Source organism: Ovis aries, chromosome 2 (assembly GCF_016772045.2).
Source record: "Ovis aries strain OAR_USU_Benz2616 breed Rambouillet chromosome 2, ARS-UI_Ramb_v3.0, whole genome shotgun sequence".
Taxonomy (NCBI): Eukaryota; Metazoa; Chordata; class Mammalia; order Artiodactyla; family Bovidae; genus Ovis; species Ovis aries.
Genome location: NC_056055.1, coordinates 229,514,383 through 229,531,637, shown reverse-complemented (window position 1 = coordinate 229,531,637; position 17,255 = coordinate 229,514,383). Strand labels below are relative to the sequence as shown.

At 38.8% G+C, this 17,255-nt stretch overlaps 1 protein-coding gene across 2 annotated transcripts in view; it reads right to left on the bottom strand.

The window, feature by feature from the left end:
* COL4A3 (collagen type IV alpha 3 chain) overlaps window positions 1–17,255 on the bottom strand; it is a 159,176-nt gene that overhangs the window by 28,985 nt on the left and 112,936 nt on the right. For both annotated transcript variants that reach the window (XM_027965247.2, XM_042244327.2), the window contains exons 22-34: window positions 16,310–16,402; window positions 15,678–15,773; window positions 13,885–13,955; window positions 12,757–12,939; window positions 10,717–10,885; window positions 8,272–8,364; window positions 7,148–7,249; window positions 6,187–6,284; window positions 5,463–5,613; window positions 4,973–5,086; window positions 3,796–3,963; window positions 1,803–1,892; window positions 1,308–1,442 (exon numbers count right to left, since the gene is read on the bottom strand). In XM_027965247.2, the coding sequence (XP_027821048.2) occupies window positions 1,308–1,442; window positions 1,803–1,892; window positions 3,796–3,963; window positions 4,973–5,086; window positions 5,463–5,613; window positions 6,187–6,284; window positions 7,148–7,249; window positions 8,272–8,364; window positions 10,717–10,885; window positions 12,757–12,939; window positions 13,885–13,955; window positions 15,678–15,773; window positions 16,310–16,402 (1,563 nt within the window). The remainder of the gene's footprint in view (window positions 1–1,307; window positions 1,443–1,802; window positions 1,893–3,795; window positions 3,964–4,972; window positions 5,087–5,462; window positions 5,614–6,186; window positions 6,285–7,147; window positions 7,250–8,271; window positions 8,365–10,716; window positions 10,886–12,756; window positions 12,940–13,884; window positions 13,956–15,677; window positions 15,774–16,309; window positions 16,403–17,255) is intronic.

The following is a 17,255-nucleotide window of genomic DNA, read 5'->3' as shown; positions in this document are numbered from 1 at the left end:
CTTTTTATATTTTGACTTAGACCAGTTCTAGAGGAGTTTTATAAAATTAATACTACTTTCTATTTCATTGCTAAAAATGCAACACAATCTTCTGTATGCACCTAGAACTAAACTATCTCTTTGATAGCAGATTAGAGGGGGACCATTCCAAAGACCTTAGAGTTAGGCATGATTGAAGTGACTTAGAAAGTATGCACACACCCCAAAGACCTTGACTTGCTCATTTTCCTTTATAGAAAAAAAGACTGTAGTTTTTTCCAATGTTTAGCCATTTTTTTTTTAAAGTTAGAGAATCAGTTGGATTCAATCACTCTCCAGAACACTGGTCGAAGTCACTTATATGAAGTCCTTCCTAATTCTAGGAGAGATGACTATTTAGCTTGCCAGCTTGTTCTACAGAATTCTATACAAAATTTTAAAATCAAATCTGTACTTGGACTGTAAATCCCTACCTGAAAAACAAGTAAATATTTGTTGAATACAATCTGACTTCTCAAAATTGATTACAAATTACCCAAAACTTTATATGGTTTTGCAACTACAAACACATTATCTTCCCTGCTATATAAGTTTGATCTGCAAACATTTAATTTTACCCAGCAATTCTGTTTAACTAAAGTTACTCAATTTGATCAAGAAGACTGCAAGGCAGACTTTCTTAAATTTTGATTTAATATTGATTGCATTGATCATATAACAAAACCTGTCATACAAAGAGCTTAAATAATTTGAAATAATGTGAATGGGTTTGAATTTGAACTTAACAGCTATAGCTAACAATTCTCAGCCTTTTTAAGGTATTGACTTATAATCAAAACATATTTTCTCTTCAGTAATGATTCTCTAAAGGTCTCTGAGCATGAGAAGCAGCTTTTAGATGCAATCAGAAAAATTCATCCTGGCGGTTGATCGAATAAAGAATTTGAAGTGGAGGTTTCTATTCCAGCCAGCGAACTTTTTTATGTGGAGTTTTCTAAAGGTTTCATTTTCACCATTCTTGGCCAAAGAGGGGGCTTTGAGGCTTAGAATCTAAAAATCGACTAGTGATAGTTTAAAGACAGCAGACTGAAATGCAGAATTAACTTAGAAATAAAAAGTTATGATTAAAGAGGCGATGTATTATTGTTAAAGCACACAAAACCCAGTTCTAGTGGAACTCAGCCATCAACTGGCTTTGTGAGCTTGGGTGCAAAATTAAACCCTGGTCCTCACTGTGCTCATATGTCAACTAAACGGATTTTCCTGGATAATTTCTTAGTCCCAGAATCAGATCTGATGTTCTGGTCTAAATGTAAAGAAGTCTTTACCTTTGAGTCCTGGCTCCCCTTTGTCCCCCACTAAGTGGAATATCTGAGGAGACCCGGGAGCTCCTCTCTCTCCCTGTTCCCCTCTGGCTCCTGGGGGTCCTCTCGAGCCCTTTACTCCTGGAATTCCAAAGCTCCCTAAAAGACAGGAATAACAGCATCAGTGCCTTAATTCTTTAGAAGTCCATGAGGATTCAAAAGCTAACCGTGCTTATCATAAAACAAGACAAATAAACCAAAAAAGGTTAATAGGGCTAAGAACTTGATGAATGGTTGCTCCCAAACAGGCAGCCACATGAGGGTAGTGGTCAAAGCCTATGGGGAGAAAAATATGCCTCTATTCAAATTGGAAAAAGGAATACAGAAATCTGCAAAATTAAATATACAATTCCCTCAGAAATACTTTCTCCTCAAAGAATAAAATATAATTTATTTTTCTACTAATTAAATGAATATTGTTCATACCTTCTAATTGCTGGAAGATACTCCATCACTTACCCCTCTGTCCTGGGGTGCCTGGGTTCCCAGGAGGCCCTGGGGGACCAGTGTTGCCTGGAAACCCCATCATCCCCATCATTCCTTTCTCACCTGCGGAAAGAAATTAACACAAGGCAGCACACGTTGTAAATAATGAAAAAAGCATATACTCCATAAAATAAAGTATACTTAGAGGAAAGAGACTTGAAAAAATGGTTTCTGTAAATAGGAAAATAATCACAATAGGCCAGGAGATGGGTCAGGAAATGGCCTTTTTCTTACATCACAGATGTAGAAGTCATTGGTAGTATATCAAACTTATGGGTGAGGAGAGACTATGGCTGAAGTTCGGGAGACTTTCCTCCTTCCAACCCTTCACCAATAACTTTCTGTTATATTCCCTTATCATGCTTCCTTCACAGCCTTTGTCTCTAGATGAATTTAGTTCTTCCGTGTATTTGTTATTGTGTCCCCACTGTCGGAGGTGGAATCTTATTCAGCAATGTGTCTCTAGGGCCTGGAACAGTGATGGCATATACTAGAGGCTCAGTAGTATAAATGAAAGGTTAATTAGCAGATTGAGTCCTTTTTCTTTTTTTTTTTTTTAGTTTTTTATTTTTTAAATTTTAAAATCTTTAAGATTGAGTCCTTTTTCAATTTCTTTAAAACTTTTTAAAATTTGAGTATAATTGTTTTGCAGTGTTATATTAGTTTCTGTTGCACAACAAAAGGAATCAGTTGTAAGTATACACATCAGTCAGTCAGTTCAGTCGCTTAGTCGTGTCCGACTCTTTGCGACCCCACGAATCGCAGCACGCCAGGCCTCCCTGTCCATCACCAACTCCTGGAGTTCACTCAGACTCACGTCCACTGAGTCAGTGATGCCATCCAGCAATCTCATCCTCTGTTGTCCCCTTCTCCTCCTGCCCCCAATCCCTCCCAGCATCAGAGTCTTTTCCAATGAGTTAACTCTTCGCATGAGGTGGCCAGAGTACTGGAGTTTCAGCTTTAGCATCACTCCTTCCAAAGAAATCCCAGGGCTGATCTCCTTCAGAGTGGACTGGTTGGATCTCCTTGCAGTCGAAGGGACTCTCAAGAGTCTTCTCCAACACCACAGGTCAAAAGCATTAATTCTTTGGCGCTCTGCCTTCTTCACAGTCCAACTCTCACATCCATACATGACCACAGGAAAAACCATATTCCCTGCCTTTAGAGCTTCCCTCCCACTCCACCACATTCCAGCCCTCCAGGTCGTCACAGAGCACCGAGCTGAGCTCCCTGCGCTACGCTGCAACTTCCCACTAGCTCCCTATTTTACACATGGTCCTGCATACATGTCAGTGCTGTTCTGGGCTCTTCTTGTGAGCAGAAATCAGCGAGGTCCTTACACCAAAAGACTGTTGAAACATTCTCCCCCAAACATACAAACCATAAAAAGTGATGAAATAAAATGAATTATAAGGGAATACTATGAACCATGATATGCCACAAAATTACATAACTTAGACAAAACGGACAAATTGTTAGAGAGGCACAGATTACCAAAATTAACTCAAGAAGAAATCAAAAGTCTGAATAGATCCATAAGAAGTGAAAAGATTGAATTTGTAATTTTATTTTTCTCCTAGGAGTTTTATTGTTACAGGTCTTAAAGTCTTTTTTTGCTTGTTTTTGTCGTTGTGAGTTTTTATTTTTTTCTTTATATATATATATTATTGAAGTATAGTTGACTCACAGTGTTTCAGGTGCACAGCAAGGTGATTCAGTCATACATAGACACATATATTATTTTTGAGATTATTTCCCATTATCGGTTATTACAAGATATTAAGTATAGTTCCCTGTGCTATATAGTAAACCTTTGTTACTTGTTGCACATCTATTTTTTTAAATTAGAAATCTAGCATTCTATTCCTGCTAAGGCAAACAAGTAGAAACATGACTGACAAAACAACAGTAACTTAAAAGGAAAATGTGGAAGAAGAGGGAAGAAGAATAACAAAAGCAAGGGTACCTGGTGGCCCTAAAAATCCTGGATTTCCTGGATATCCTTTTGGACCAGGTGGTCCCATCTCTCCTCGGTTACCTGGCATTCCTGGTAGTCCAGGTTCTCCAGGAAATCCTGACCTATCCAAGCCCGGGATCCCTGGGTCTCCCTTTGGCCCTGTTTCACCTCTTCTGCCTGTATATAAATGAATGAATGAAAAAATGAACACACAATTGCTTTCCCCACCAAGTCCAGATATATTTCATGGCTGTAAATATTTAGCTCTGTGATTTGAGCAAATCACACACTTATCTAATTGATTGATTTAGTTGATTGATTTAGGTCCCCTTTTGTAGAATTCGAAGATCCTTTCTGGCTTTAAGATTCTGTGTTTCAGTGCTCCATGAAGTGATGATAGTGTAGAATTTAGACTTGTTCTCTAGTCCTGCAGGCACATCTTGGGATGCACTTTCTGACACTGGCTCAACCTTTAACCTGCAGGATTGGTACTGAACGGCTCATCTGGCAAGTCTCAGATGCTTCTGGAAACAGTAATAGCACCACTACAACAATTAACATTTTAGCTAAAATTTTGCTTGTGAACGTATTAGAAGTGTGGTAGCTGAGTCCTAAAGGATTTTTTTTTCCCCTCCAAAATAGTTCACAAATCTGGTAGAGAGAAGCCAAAAAAAAAAAAATTTCCATGACCACCTAATCTTCATAATTAGATTTATTTTCATATTCTATCTTTCATGTTGCTTGTAAAGCAACTGACTATATGTTCTAGTTTGTAATTGTAAACATATATCTTTTCATACATTCACTCTGTTTCAATAATTAGGATAAATTTACCACTTTAATATATGTATGAAAGTATTTAAGGTAAAATGTTTTTGAGAGTTTATATGTATATGTATATATGTAAATATATATCTGTATGTAATTTCAGTGTTTATATTTTCTTGCATACAAGACACAGACCAATTTTACTGTAACTTCAGGAAACTTCAGGTTTCTTACTCTATCGGTGGTACTCATTGCAATGAATCTATGACAACAGGTTTCTGTTTTTGAAATCACTTTTCCCACTGAACAGTGGTCAGGACTTGTTACTGGACAGTTCTCATGTTAGGCAGCAAAGCTCAGAGTATGAGTCCCATGTCACTTGCCCACCTGGTGATTGGTTTCAAAGGCCTTCCCCTACCTTGTTGCCCTTTCAATCCATTTAAGCCTGGAAGTCCTTGAGCTCCCCTGGGGCCCTCTGTGCACCTTCCTGGGGGTCCTCTTTCTCCAGGTGGCCCGGGCTTCCCTGGATCCCCTGCAAAAGAGAGTCCAAAACACAATAAGGTGCCAAACCCAGGGTCTTAGTACTGCTATTCCAGTCATTCTCCTATAACTTTCCCCCCTGAATGGAACTTATATTTAGTGCCATTGATAGTACCATAATCCTATGTCTAATACAGAGGACACTGGTTAAAAGAAAAGAAGGAAGGAGGGAAGAAAGGGGGAACAAAGGTATGGCAGCAATGGAATGGAAAGTTGAATGGAAAAATAATTAAGCCTCCCGCATTCTATTTATTGAGCTAGAAGCTTGTTTGAGAAGAATTCTTCACTTGTAGAGCACTTACACACTCAAATGGCAGCATTGTAGCTGAGCTCACAGTGGAAAAAGGTAACCATACTTGCTATTGTACCTCGTGGTCCATCAAGTCCCCCAGTTCCTGGAACTCCAGGGAGACCCGGAAGTCCAGGGAGTCCAATTTCTCCATTTTCCCCAGCGCTGCCTCTTTCTCCTGGCAAACCTGGCGCTCCGGGTTCTCCAGGCATGGCTAGTCCTGGCTCTCCCTAGAGCACAAAAATGATGTTATTTTCATTGCATCATGCTTTCAAATCCTTACTGACTATAGACTGGTCTTTAGAGCTATTTACTTGAAAATAATATCTCCAAGATGGAGGTTCTGTACCCCTTTTTGCATAGTCACCACCATTCTATCCACTTCCCTTTTTCAACCCTAGTTCCTGACTTTTTAAGTAAAATTGTGCTTACTAATTCTTCCTGGCCTCCACTTTTTAAGAACACTCTGGAATTTTCTACAGTCTAGATATCTCTCCTTTTGATAGTTTTTCTCACAGCTACCCATGTTTGTTTCTAAAGTTTTTTCATTTTAAGAACTCTGAATGCTTCTGAAGATCAAAGAAGAAATAGAGAGGCAACTTGGTATTCTTACACCTTCCATCTCCCTTCTAAAGGGGAGGAATAATTTAAAGAAACTTAAAAAAACCAGTATCTTGGTAATCTACAAATACATTGATAATTTCTGCATACAGAGCATCCTGACCGGCAGGGGCATACAAACTGGCCAACTGTAATTGCCCCTCTACTCCCCCATATTAGTCTAAATTTTAATTCTCCAAGACCTTGATTCCTGGGAGGCCTGGCTTTCCAGGTAAACCTGGCTTTCCCATTTCTCCAGGACAACCTGGTGATCCTTTGGTTCCTGGAAACCCTCGGTCACCTAGAGAAAAAATAATAAAGGTTATAAGATTAAGAGCCTAAGCAGTAGCTCTCTCATCTTAAAGTGCTTTTGCAAGGCAAGCAGCCTTAGGTGTTTTCATGAAAGTTTGAAAAGTAAGAAAGACAACTGCTAAAAAAGTCAATTCCAAATTAGACTACACTGGTTCCCAGTTTAAAAAAATTACCTTCTGTAATTTTGTTGTTTAGAGCCACTAAATTCTGGCAATTCTAGTTTAAACCACTGATACTAATTGACAATTTGGCTGCCTTTTTAAAAATGTATATTTCACATACAGTGTACAGCCAAATGAATTTTTACATGGCTGTCTGATGTGAGCACTGACTCATTGGAAAAGACCCTGATACTGGGAAAAATTGAGGGCAAGAGGAGATGGGGGCAAAAGAGGATGAGATGGTTGGATGGCATCATCAACTCAATGGACATGAGTTTGAGCAAACTCTGGGAGATGGTGAAGGACAGGGAAGCCTGGCATGTTGCAGTCCATGGGGTTGAAAGAGTTGGACATGACTGAGTGACTGAACAACAGCAACCACAAAGTACAGGTATCTACTAAGAAGAATGAATTCCTTACAATCCCACAATCAAAAAGAATCATTGCTACCATTTTGGTGAATTTCCTTCCAGTTTTTTTCTGTGCATTTAAAAAATATGATTGAGATGAGATTGCATAACATGTGAATTCTTCCTTTTTTGCTTAAAATTATTATAAGATTTTTTCCCCATTTAAAACTGGTGGAAAACATAATTTTTAAGGATTTAATGGATATTTTCTATGCTACTCATTACATGTGTTTACATTTTATAAATAACCACAATGTGTTTAAAATTTTTTGAAAACTTACCCTTCGGTCCAGGAGGCCCAGGGAATCCAATTCCTGGAATTCCTGGTTCACCATCAGGCCCCGGGAGACCCAGATCACATTCTCCTGTGGATCCAGGGATACCTTGAAAACACACAGACATCCATGTCAGCACCTTCCCTGTATCTTGCCATAAAACAAGATGTTTGTTTCTGCATTGTCCCCGACCTTTTTGGAAATTAAGAAATAATAACCCCAACTTCCTACCCATTCCTATCTAATGAGCTTATCTTTAGGAAGCACAAATAATTTTTTTTAAGTTTGTTGTTAATTGGAGGATAATTACTTTATAAATTGGGGTGGTGGTTTCTGCCTTACACCAGCATGAATCAGCCATAGGTATACACATGTCTCCTTCCTCTCAACTCTCCCTCCCACCCCCCACCCCATCTGACCCCTCTAGGTTGTCACAGCGCAGTGGCTTTGGTTCCCGGCATCATACAGCAAATTCCCACTGGCTGTCTATTTACATATGATGACGTACATGTTTCAATGCTACTCTCTCAAATCATCCCACCTTCTCCTCTCCCCACTGTGTGCAAAAGTCTGACCTTTATGTCTGCATCTCCTTTGCTGCCCTGCAAATAGGATCATCAGTACCATTTTTCTGGATTCCATATATATGCATTAATATATGATATTGTCAATAATTTTGAACATATAATTTAACTTCTAAAATGAATTATTTTTTATATCTTGAACTATAGGCCCCCCTCCCCCCACCATGAATGTAATGTTAAGTTTTAGATGATGTTGGCCAAGAAATTAAGCTTTCAAATGAAGAAGCCATGGGAACTGTCCCAGTCAACCATCAGTTCACATTGCTTGCTCCTCCACCAAAAATCCAGGAAGTCTGTTCTTCTCTCCAATCCCTCTTAAGGAATTGTACTGATTCTCTTTTGGAATCAGAAGTACTAATGGGAATAGTCCAGATAACCTCAAAGGACAACAGCAAGTCTCCTGTCTGTTAGCTTGTCCCCTGTGACCTGAGCTCTTTCTTTATTGGAGCCAATGAATCTATTTTCCTTCTAATGGGAGAGTTATAATCAGGAGAGTCAGGGTGCCATCTGTTCCCATGTACCAGACGTGGTAAAGGGGATACTCACCAGGTGGACCCCGGGGACCAGCACGGCCTGGAGGCCCAGGGGGTCCTGGGGGCCCTGGGACTGGTGTCAAAACACCAGTTTCTCCCTCAGGACCTTAAGAAAATTTACATCATAAGATTGGTTTGCATATTGAAGTTTTTATTTGTTCAGAAGGGAAAAACATAATTATAAGGGATTCATAAACATACCCCAAGGGATATAAAAAATAATCTCTGCTTCCATAGGCTTCAAACCTAGCTTAAAGACGACCAGCTCATAGAAACTCTTATTCAATTGACAAATATTTATAAGCATCTCTTATTGGCTAAGCCTGGTTTTAGTTAATAGTCCAACATCCTGATCTATTAAAAGAGAACCTATTCTAAAAAAAATTGATAATATGGAATTCAGCCTAATTGCTAGTGAATACTGGTAGGGTATTTATTTATTGGGTGACTAGTTTTCACAGGAAGACAGTATAGGTTACTGAATAAAGCACAAACTGAGGCTTGACAAGTTGAACTGGGCTTGAATCTTGGCCCTGCTCTTTGTCAGGTCTGTGAGCTTGGGCATGTTTTTTAATCTGAGTTCCTCATGTGTTGAAAAAATAATGACTGCCTCCCAGGTAAAGATTTGAGATAATGTTCTGACCAAAGGGTGTGTGTTTGTGTACGTTCAGTTGCTTCAGTTGTGTCTAACTTTCTGCAACCCCAAGGACCATAGCCTGCCAGGCTCCTCTGTCCATGGCATTTCCCAGGAAAAATACTGGAGTGGGTTGCCGTGCCCTCCTCCAGGGGATCTTCCCAACCCAGGGATCAAACCTGGGTCTCCTGATTCTCACGCATTGCAGGCAGATGCTTTACTGCTGAGCCACTAGATAAGCCCTTTGAAAACAGTGGCCAATATTAAAACAATTTTTACTCATTAGAACCACCCATATATTCATATATTTATAGAAAAAATAAGTTTATAGTAATGTGGTGGGACAAATTTGATGATAATATATTTTATGACAATGGAATCCTTCATTAAAATTCCCTTTGAAAGAACAGAGGAGGATTTGAAGATGAATTAGAAGAAGGTAAACTTATTCATTAAAGAGACAGATGGCAAATAATTTAGACTTTATGGTCCAGATGTGTCTCTGTTGAAATAACTCTGCTTTCCTAGAGTGAGAATAGTGAGGAACAATCTGTGTGCCAATAAAACTTGATAGGAAATACAACTTTTAGTGTCTATTGTATTGCCTACAATTTTCAAATGTCACAAAATATTATTCAAAAAAATTTTTCCAATAAACTGAAAATATAAAAACCACTCTTAGCTTGTAGACTATATACATAAGTAGGTGGTGGGCTGGATTTAGACTGTGGTCTGCTATAGTGTGCAATCTTTGGATTAGAATATCAGCCTTAAAGTAAGGTGCAGGAAAAAATACTCATATAGCTCATATAACCATATAACCATAAAATAAGCTTTACATATGTGTATGGACAGAAATGCATGCATACAATTTATAATGTACTGTTGACCCTTAAACAACATGGGTTTGAACTGCAAGGGCCCACTTACTGGCAGATTTTTTTCAACAGTAAATATTAGAGTACTACATGACAGGCTAGGCTGAACTACACAGATAGGGAGGAGCTGCACACAGAAAACCTGACCCTAAGTTATACACATGTAGCGTTGATGCCCCTAACTCCCATATAGTGTTGTTCGAGGAATGTACATATAAATGTATGCGAGTACTACAGGGGATACTGCATTCAAAATTTTATTCCTGGTGAGGGATGCTATAAAAAGATTTGGAGACCACTGGTATTGAATCACTAAAGTGATTTTAGAAGTAAAAAATTACCAGTGCAGCGTTACTTAACACTGTCAGTAACAGGAGATTCTCCTTTTCAGCCATGTTTTCCACCACGGGTGAACATGAGGCTCCAGTCCCTCCTGAATACCACAGCTATGTTCAGTACACATAGATCCCAAAGTTAATGGCACTTTACGACTATTGTCAATACAACTTTTCTTCATTTGCCTTAGATATTTTGAAGTTTTATTCATAAATCATTTATGAGGCTATGGATCAAAAAGAACAAACTGCGATAACATGAGCGGGCCCTGGGGTAGGAAGAGGCTTCTCGAGGTCAGTCCTACAGGTTTCTGCCTCCCCTTTGTTTGTCATAACTGACTTCCACTCATCTCTTAGGATCTGTTCACTCCATTTATCTATATCAGGAATGGATATAGACCCTTCCCAGGAAATTTCAGCTGCATTGCTCAGGAACATTGCTCTCTACCACAGCCTCCATGTTCTTTCCCAGAGTCTACAAGTTGACACAGTCTTCTTATTAGAAGTAAGCTTCTATTATTCATAGTCTTGGGGGAATTATATTCCCTCTAGCTCTAGGAACCATCAACCCACTCCACAGGAAAACAGGACTGGAAAGAAAACTAACCAACCGGCTTCTCCAGGTGGTCCAGGGGCTCCAGGAAGTCCTTGGGCTCCCTTTGGACCAGGCTCTCCCTGTGGTCCATAGTCTGATGGTCCAGCCGGTCCTATGGGTCCTGGGGACCCAGGGATACCAGGATCCCCTGGAAGACCTGGGTCCCCCTTCTCACCGCTCAGGGCCTGTATCAATAGGAATATGTTTGGATAGTGATTCATCCAGTATCTCCTTACGCAGTCTCACAAGAATATGAATACCAGTTGGGTCATCATTGAGAAGATCCTGAATTAAAAGGCAGTTGTTATTGAGGCATTGCTTCTAAAATAAGCACTGAATGATGTCTGTTGTTTCCTGCCTTTTGGGATCCAGCAACATGTCATTAACTCTCTCAAGTCCCACTTGAGATGTCCTACAGTGGGATGCTATGCATGTAACAGCCCAGAAAACTCAGCTCAAATTGGCCAACGATGCAAATGGCATCAGAGTTGACATTCATGTTAATGTCACATTTCTAAAATAAGCCCAGTACAACAAATCATCATTTGATTGGTTTTCACCAGGTCTCTTCATTACAGAGGAGATATTGAGTCTGTATTAAGTTTTGCTTAAATCTTTTGTTGTTGTTGTTGTTGTTAATTTCATCATCTCTAGCTTTGAAAATGAGTTGTATCTTTTAAAGCTGAATTTGACAAACTAACCAAAGTTTCTCTTTCTCCCCAAGTGAAAGTGAAAGTGTTAGTCACTCAGTCGTGACTGAATCTTTGCGACTAGGGAAGCCCATCTGACTGGACTTTCATTGTTCAATGTCAACAGGTGGCTAAGTAGTCCCTCTTTTATGACGGCAGGGTGTAAGACTCAAAACAGCTCCTTGATACTCCCTTACTTTCTGGGACATAATAAGAACTAATAAAAATAGGGAGATGCAAATAGGAGCATGATATGGACTGTATTGGGCTTCCCTGCTGGCTCAGATGGTAAATAATCTGGCTGCAGTGCAGGAGACCCAGGTTTGATCCCCAGGAAGGGAAGATTCCCTTGGAGAAGGGAACGCCAACCCACTCCAGTATTCTTGCCTGGAGAATTCCATGGACAGAGGAGCCTGGCAGGCTACAGTCTATAGGGTCGCAAAGAGTCGGACACAAATGAGTGACTATCACTTTCACTTTCTTGGACTGTATTAAGACTAGAACAAAAGAATTCTGTACTCCAGCTCTTTTTAAGCATAACTACCACCTTGGAGGGACAGCTGGCAGTTTGCCAAAGATGAGCCTGAAACACTGACACTGCTAGCTGCTCTGGCCAAAGAGGGTTTTGTACACAAAAAGATGTAGGAAAGATTGCATATCATTTCTACATTTGGGGAGTCAATTCATATTCTCATATTAAAGGGTTTGTGACTGAAGCTTTAAATTGTTTCCAAGTTTCCCTGTTCAAGGTAGAACACTTTTTACTGGATGACACTGATAAGCCTTGGACACACTGGGTAGCATGCCTTGTGAGCCTCTCAGATATATGTGATAAGCGGTCAGCCTCTGCCTCATTGACATTTAAAAATAAAGCTCAGTAAGAACTTCTCACTTGAACATGTGAGAGATTCTATACATGAAAAGACAGGATTTATACAAGCTTAAATACTGTAAATGACAACACTTTAGATTTTTTTGACTACACTAAATATTTTGTCCTTTTGGCATTTATTTTTGCTTAAAAGAATGAACAATGTCCCCAAAATACTGACTAAAACTTTCTGTTACTAATCATTTTCTGAACTTCCCTATAAATTCATTTGATACAAATGTGGAATTATTACTTGTGTATGAGACAAGATCATTGTCAATGTGGAATTTTATTTGGACTGAAAAATCATTGAGAAAAAAAGATATTGAGGGCTACATATTTATTTTGTCAAAATACTATAAATATTTGCTCTGGTTTGAGGGATGAACTGTGCTGAAAGACCAATAATTTTTTGAAACGAGATCAGCTGATGTCTTAACTTTAGAGCCCTTCATTCAGAAAGAAGGTACTTTGGAAAAAGTTGCTGGGTACCAACCGGTTCTCCTTTAGGTCCTGGTAATCCTTTCACTCCCGGAGTCCCAGGAATGCCATCCAAGCCCTTTCTTCCAGGATGTCCTCTGAGTCCCGGATCCCCTGGGGCACCCACTTGTCCCTCTGGCCGAGATGTTTCACCTTTTTCTCCTTTAAGTCCTGGCTGACCCTGAGCACCTGGGAATCCCTAGGGTAGTGCAGAAATGTCTGCATTACATTGGGTACAGTTGTTATTATCAATCTTAAAAAAATGTCAGTAAGAACTTTTCAATTTGAATGAACATGAATTATTTTCCAGACACTTTCTTTGACTCACAAGTATGTCAAAGTTTTTGGCTTTATTTTTACTTCCAAAACTGTAAAAAAATCAGTTAGTATAATTCAATGCAACATCTATAATAATATAATTCAATATGATGTCACCATTATCATAAGTCAGATTATGTTTGAATACTGGTAAATTTTAATATGTATCCATGGATAATTTGATTCAAATACATTTGTCGAAATATTACTTTCTGGTTTTAAATTTTTAATGATTTTATTGAGGGATCTTCCTGACCCAGGGATCAAACCCAGGTCTCCTAGATTGCAGGCAGATTCTTTCACTATCTCAGTCACCAGGGAAGCCCCACAATATGTATCCATGGATAACTTGATTTAAATGCACTTATCCAAATATAACTTTCTGGTTTTAATTTGTTAACAATTATATTGAAGTATAATTTAAATGTCATAAAATGAATCCTTTGTAAGACTACAACTCAATGATTTTTAGTAAATGTACCCATTGCGCCGTGATCATCACAATCCAGTGTTAAAACATTTCTATCACCCCTCCAAATTCCCTCAGATCTACTTGCTGTCCATCCCTGTTCCCAACCTCAGCCTCAGGCAACCACTGATCTACTTTCTGTCTCTGATACCGTTTGAAATGATGATAAATTCATGAATTCACTCATTCATTCACACATCATTCATTAATTCATTCAATCCAAAAGTATCAACTAAGTGCTTTACTACTAAGTAAGCCTCCTTCTGAGGCACCAAACTGACACCCTATATGGACAGCAACCATTATCTCCAGAGTGCTCCAAATTGAACCTAAAGCTTCAAAACTGTGAAATCTTACTGGAAATCCTGGAAGACCAGCACTTCCTGGGGATCCTGGGCTTCCTTTAATGCCAGCTGCCCCTGGTTCTCCTGCAAAGCAGTAAATTATTAAGTAGTCATTGAACACAAACTTGGAGTAGCCAGGGTAATGCAGTGTGTGAGGAAAATAGGGTGTTTTCTTCTGAAGAAAGAACATTTCTATCTTAAAACACACAGTGGAGGATGACAATGGGAGTTAAAAAACTGGAAAAAGAGTTAATGTTCAAAATAAGTACTCAAATTTTAGCTTCCTAAAATTCTTGTCTTTATAATTTTAAGGAATACATTGTTTTCTAATGATAAAAGTAATGGATGTTCATGGTAAAAAAATTATACTGAAAGAAGAGAATAAGAATCATGCATAAATCTACCACCAGAAGATAATATTCACTAAAATTTTCATGTGTATTACTCATAAAATTTTATATCTGTAAATGCATAGGGGTTTATAATATACTTTTTTGGTGTCATACCATGCATATGTCAATAAATATGGATTTATAGCTTCACTTTAAATGGCTGTAGCTTATTGTGTGGGTGTGCGTGTGCACATGTGTGTATGTGTGTGTGTGTTTAGTTGCTCAGTTGTGTCTGACTCTTTGCGACCCCATGGGCTGCAGCCCACCAGGCTCCTCTGTCCATGGGATTCTCCAGGGAAGACTACTGGAGTGGGTTGCCAGATCATTTATTCAGCAAACAGCTATTTTTAGACATTTAAGATTTTTTTTGACATGGACCATTTTTAAAGCCTTTATTGAATTTGTTACAATATTGTTTCTGGTTTATGTTTGGCTTCTTTGCCTGAGATACACGTGGGATCTTATCTCCTGGACCAGGGATCGAACTCACCCCTTGAATTGGAAGTCAAAGTCATAACCACTGGACCACCAGGAAGTCTCTATTTTCAGACGTTTGAATTGTTTTATTCAATTTTAGCTGTTGTAAGCAGTCCTATGATAAATACCCCATATTTAGTTCTACAAATTTAAACAATGATTTCCTTTACAATAAATTCCTAAAAGTGTACCTCCAGGTCCGAAGAGGTAAAAACCTTTCTAAGGCTCTGGATATGTGTTGCTAAATTGCATTTTGCTGTACAACTGTATAGTTCCTCTGGGTATTTAAATATTTCAGTAAAGAGGATCCCTGTAGAGGGTCTTTTGGATGGATCTAAGGTCAGTTTATTAACAAATGTTTATCATATTTTATTTTATGCAAGATTTGAGTCAGGAGAATTCTTTTATAGTAATCAAAACAATTTTACCATTTATGCATCTTCTTTAAGCTATAGCTGTAGTTCCTCAAACATAAGGAAACCAAGGAAAATATAGCAATGCAACTGGTTGGGCAGCAGCAATGAGCTGCCCACCTGCATCTCAAGCCTTGGGTCAGAGATGACTCTGGGGATGTAGGAAAACTATGATAGCTTTCCTTTTGTTCCTTCTCTCCTCTTTTCCTTTTGGTTTTTTACCATTTTCCCCCAGAGACTTGGGTACCAACTAGAAGCTGCAGAAAAATACTTCCCCTGTTCTTTGCCCCATCCTTTCCGCCCAGGCTTGTCTCAGATAGTCAGCAACTAAAATGCAATAGAGGGAAATGCCATGTTTTATGGGGTTTTTGGCTTTCTTTATGTTAATAGAGCTTGTTTTTGAAGGTTTCCCTCCAAATTCATGTAGACCACATCCTGACATTGAGCAATTGGATGTCTTTTTTTTTTCTGTCCAGTGAGCGGAGCCTTTTAGTACTTGCAAAAACACTTGGGAACTGTCCTACCTTGGAATCCTTTTTCGCCTTCTAACCCTGGCAATCCAGGGGGGCCTGGAGACCCTGGGACACAAGGACACTGTGTGCACAGGAGGCCTGGCTCCCCTGCAATAAGAACACACTTGCATCACTCAAAACCCCACTCACAAACCCACACCAAGTCCTCAGAAAGGACTGAAATTTCCAACCACATGATTATTTATTACATCTAATTTTTTTCATGTAGTGAAAAGTATGTATGCATTCATACATATCTAGGACATGTATATTCATAAAAAATAATTCATCTATTATATCTGCTTATTGTATCTGAGGTTTTTTGTTTTTTTGTTTTGTTTTTTTTTTGCATTATAGAAAGGAAATTCGAAGAGCCCAGTAACAAACATTTACTATCTCAGTTTTTCTCTCCTTGAGTGCAGGATAAAACTCACATGCTAGGAACAGCCAATGATTTATTGCACAGGTGCTAAATAAATGATTGATTTCCAGAGAAATAAATACTATTAGGTAATCCTTTTGGAAAAGAAGCCATCTGTGACTGTCTGCTATTTGGGATCACTGTCTCTGGGAAGTATAAAATAAGTGATGATAAAGGTGATGAGAATGACTCATTCTGACCAAACATCACCGCCTGAACTAACCTTTGGGTCCACCGACTCCTGGGATACCTGGCGACCCTATGTGGCCTGGAAGTCCACCAACTCCAGGTGGACCTTCGCGAAAAACAATACCACCTGCAAAGAGACAACACCAAAGCTAATTTTAGTATTTTTTTCAATTAGCAAGTGTTTTAGTAATGTCTTTATTTTATATGCATTTCCCCATCTGTTTTGCAAGTTGAGTCTTGTGAAAGTTATCTGTAACTGAAAAGACTGACCAGCTTTCCTTTCACATCACATATGAGATTTTTTTTTTTTTAAATAAGGATGCAGTTCTATTGCAGGTGCCCCGGGTTCCAGATTCTGACTCGAACATTCCTGAGCTTCAGGCTTCAAGAGTTATGCACTTCAGGCTTGTCATCAATCAAATGAGGACACAAAACCTACATTTGGAAAAAAAACCCAGAGGGCTAAGAGTCCTGACACATAGCGAAGCATTTTAGTTTAGTTTTGCTTTGTTTTCCAGACTCACTCCTTAACTTAACAGATTTGTTCTTATACATTACGCCTATTAATAGGATAATTTCTTAGATGGTTGTTAGCCTAGAGGAAAGCTTTTATTTATTATTTATTTAGACTGTTCAGCTTATCAGATCCTAGTTCTCCTGAGCAGGGATTGATTCTGGGCCACAGCAGTGAAAGCGTCAAATCCTAACCACTAGACCGCCAGGGAACTCCCTTTATTTTTTAATATTGCTCATATAACTAGGTACTTAACTGAATTTCTTTATTAAGTTTTCCAGATTATTTTCTTAATTTTTTATGTTTTAATAATATTGTCTATAAATAATGATTCCGTGTTTCTTAAAAAGATCTCTGGAAGATTCTTAAGGCTAGTAGGAGGGCTGAGTATAAAACAAGACCTCCTAGGTACTTGCCAGGAAAGGCATTTTAAAATACATGGAGTGATCTGTATGTTCTTGAGGTT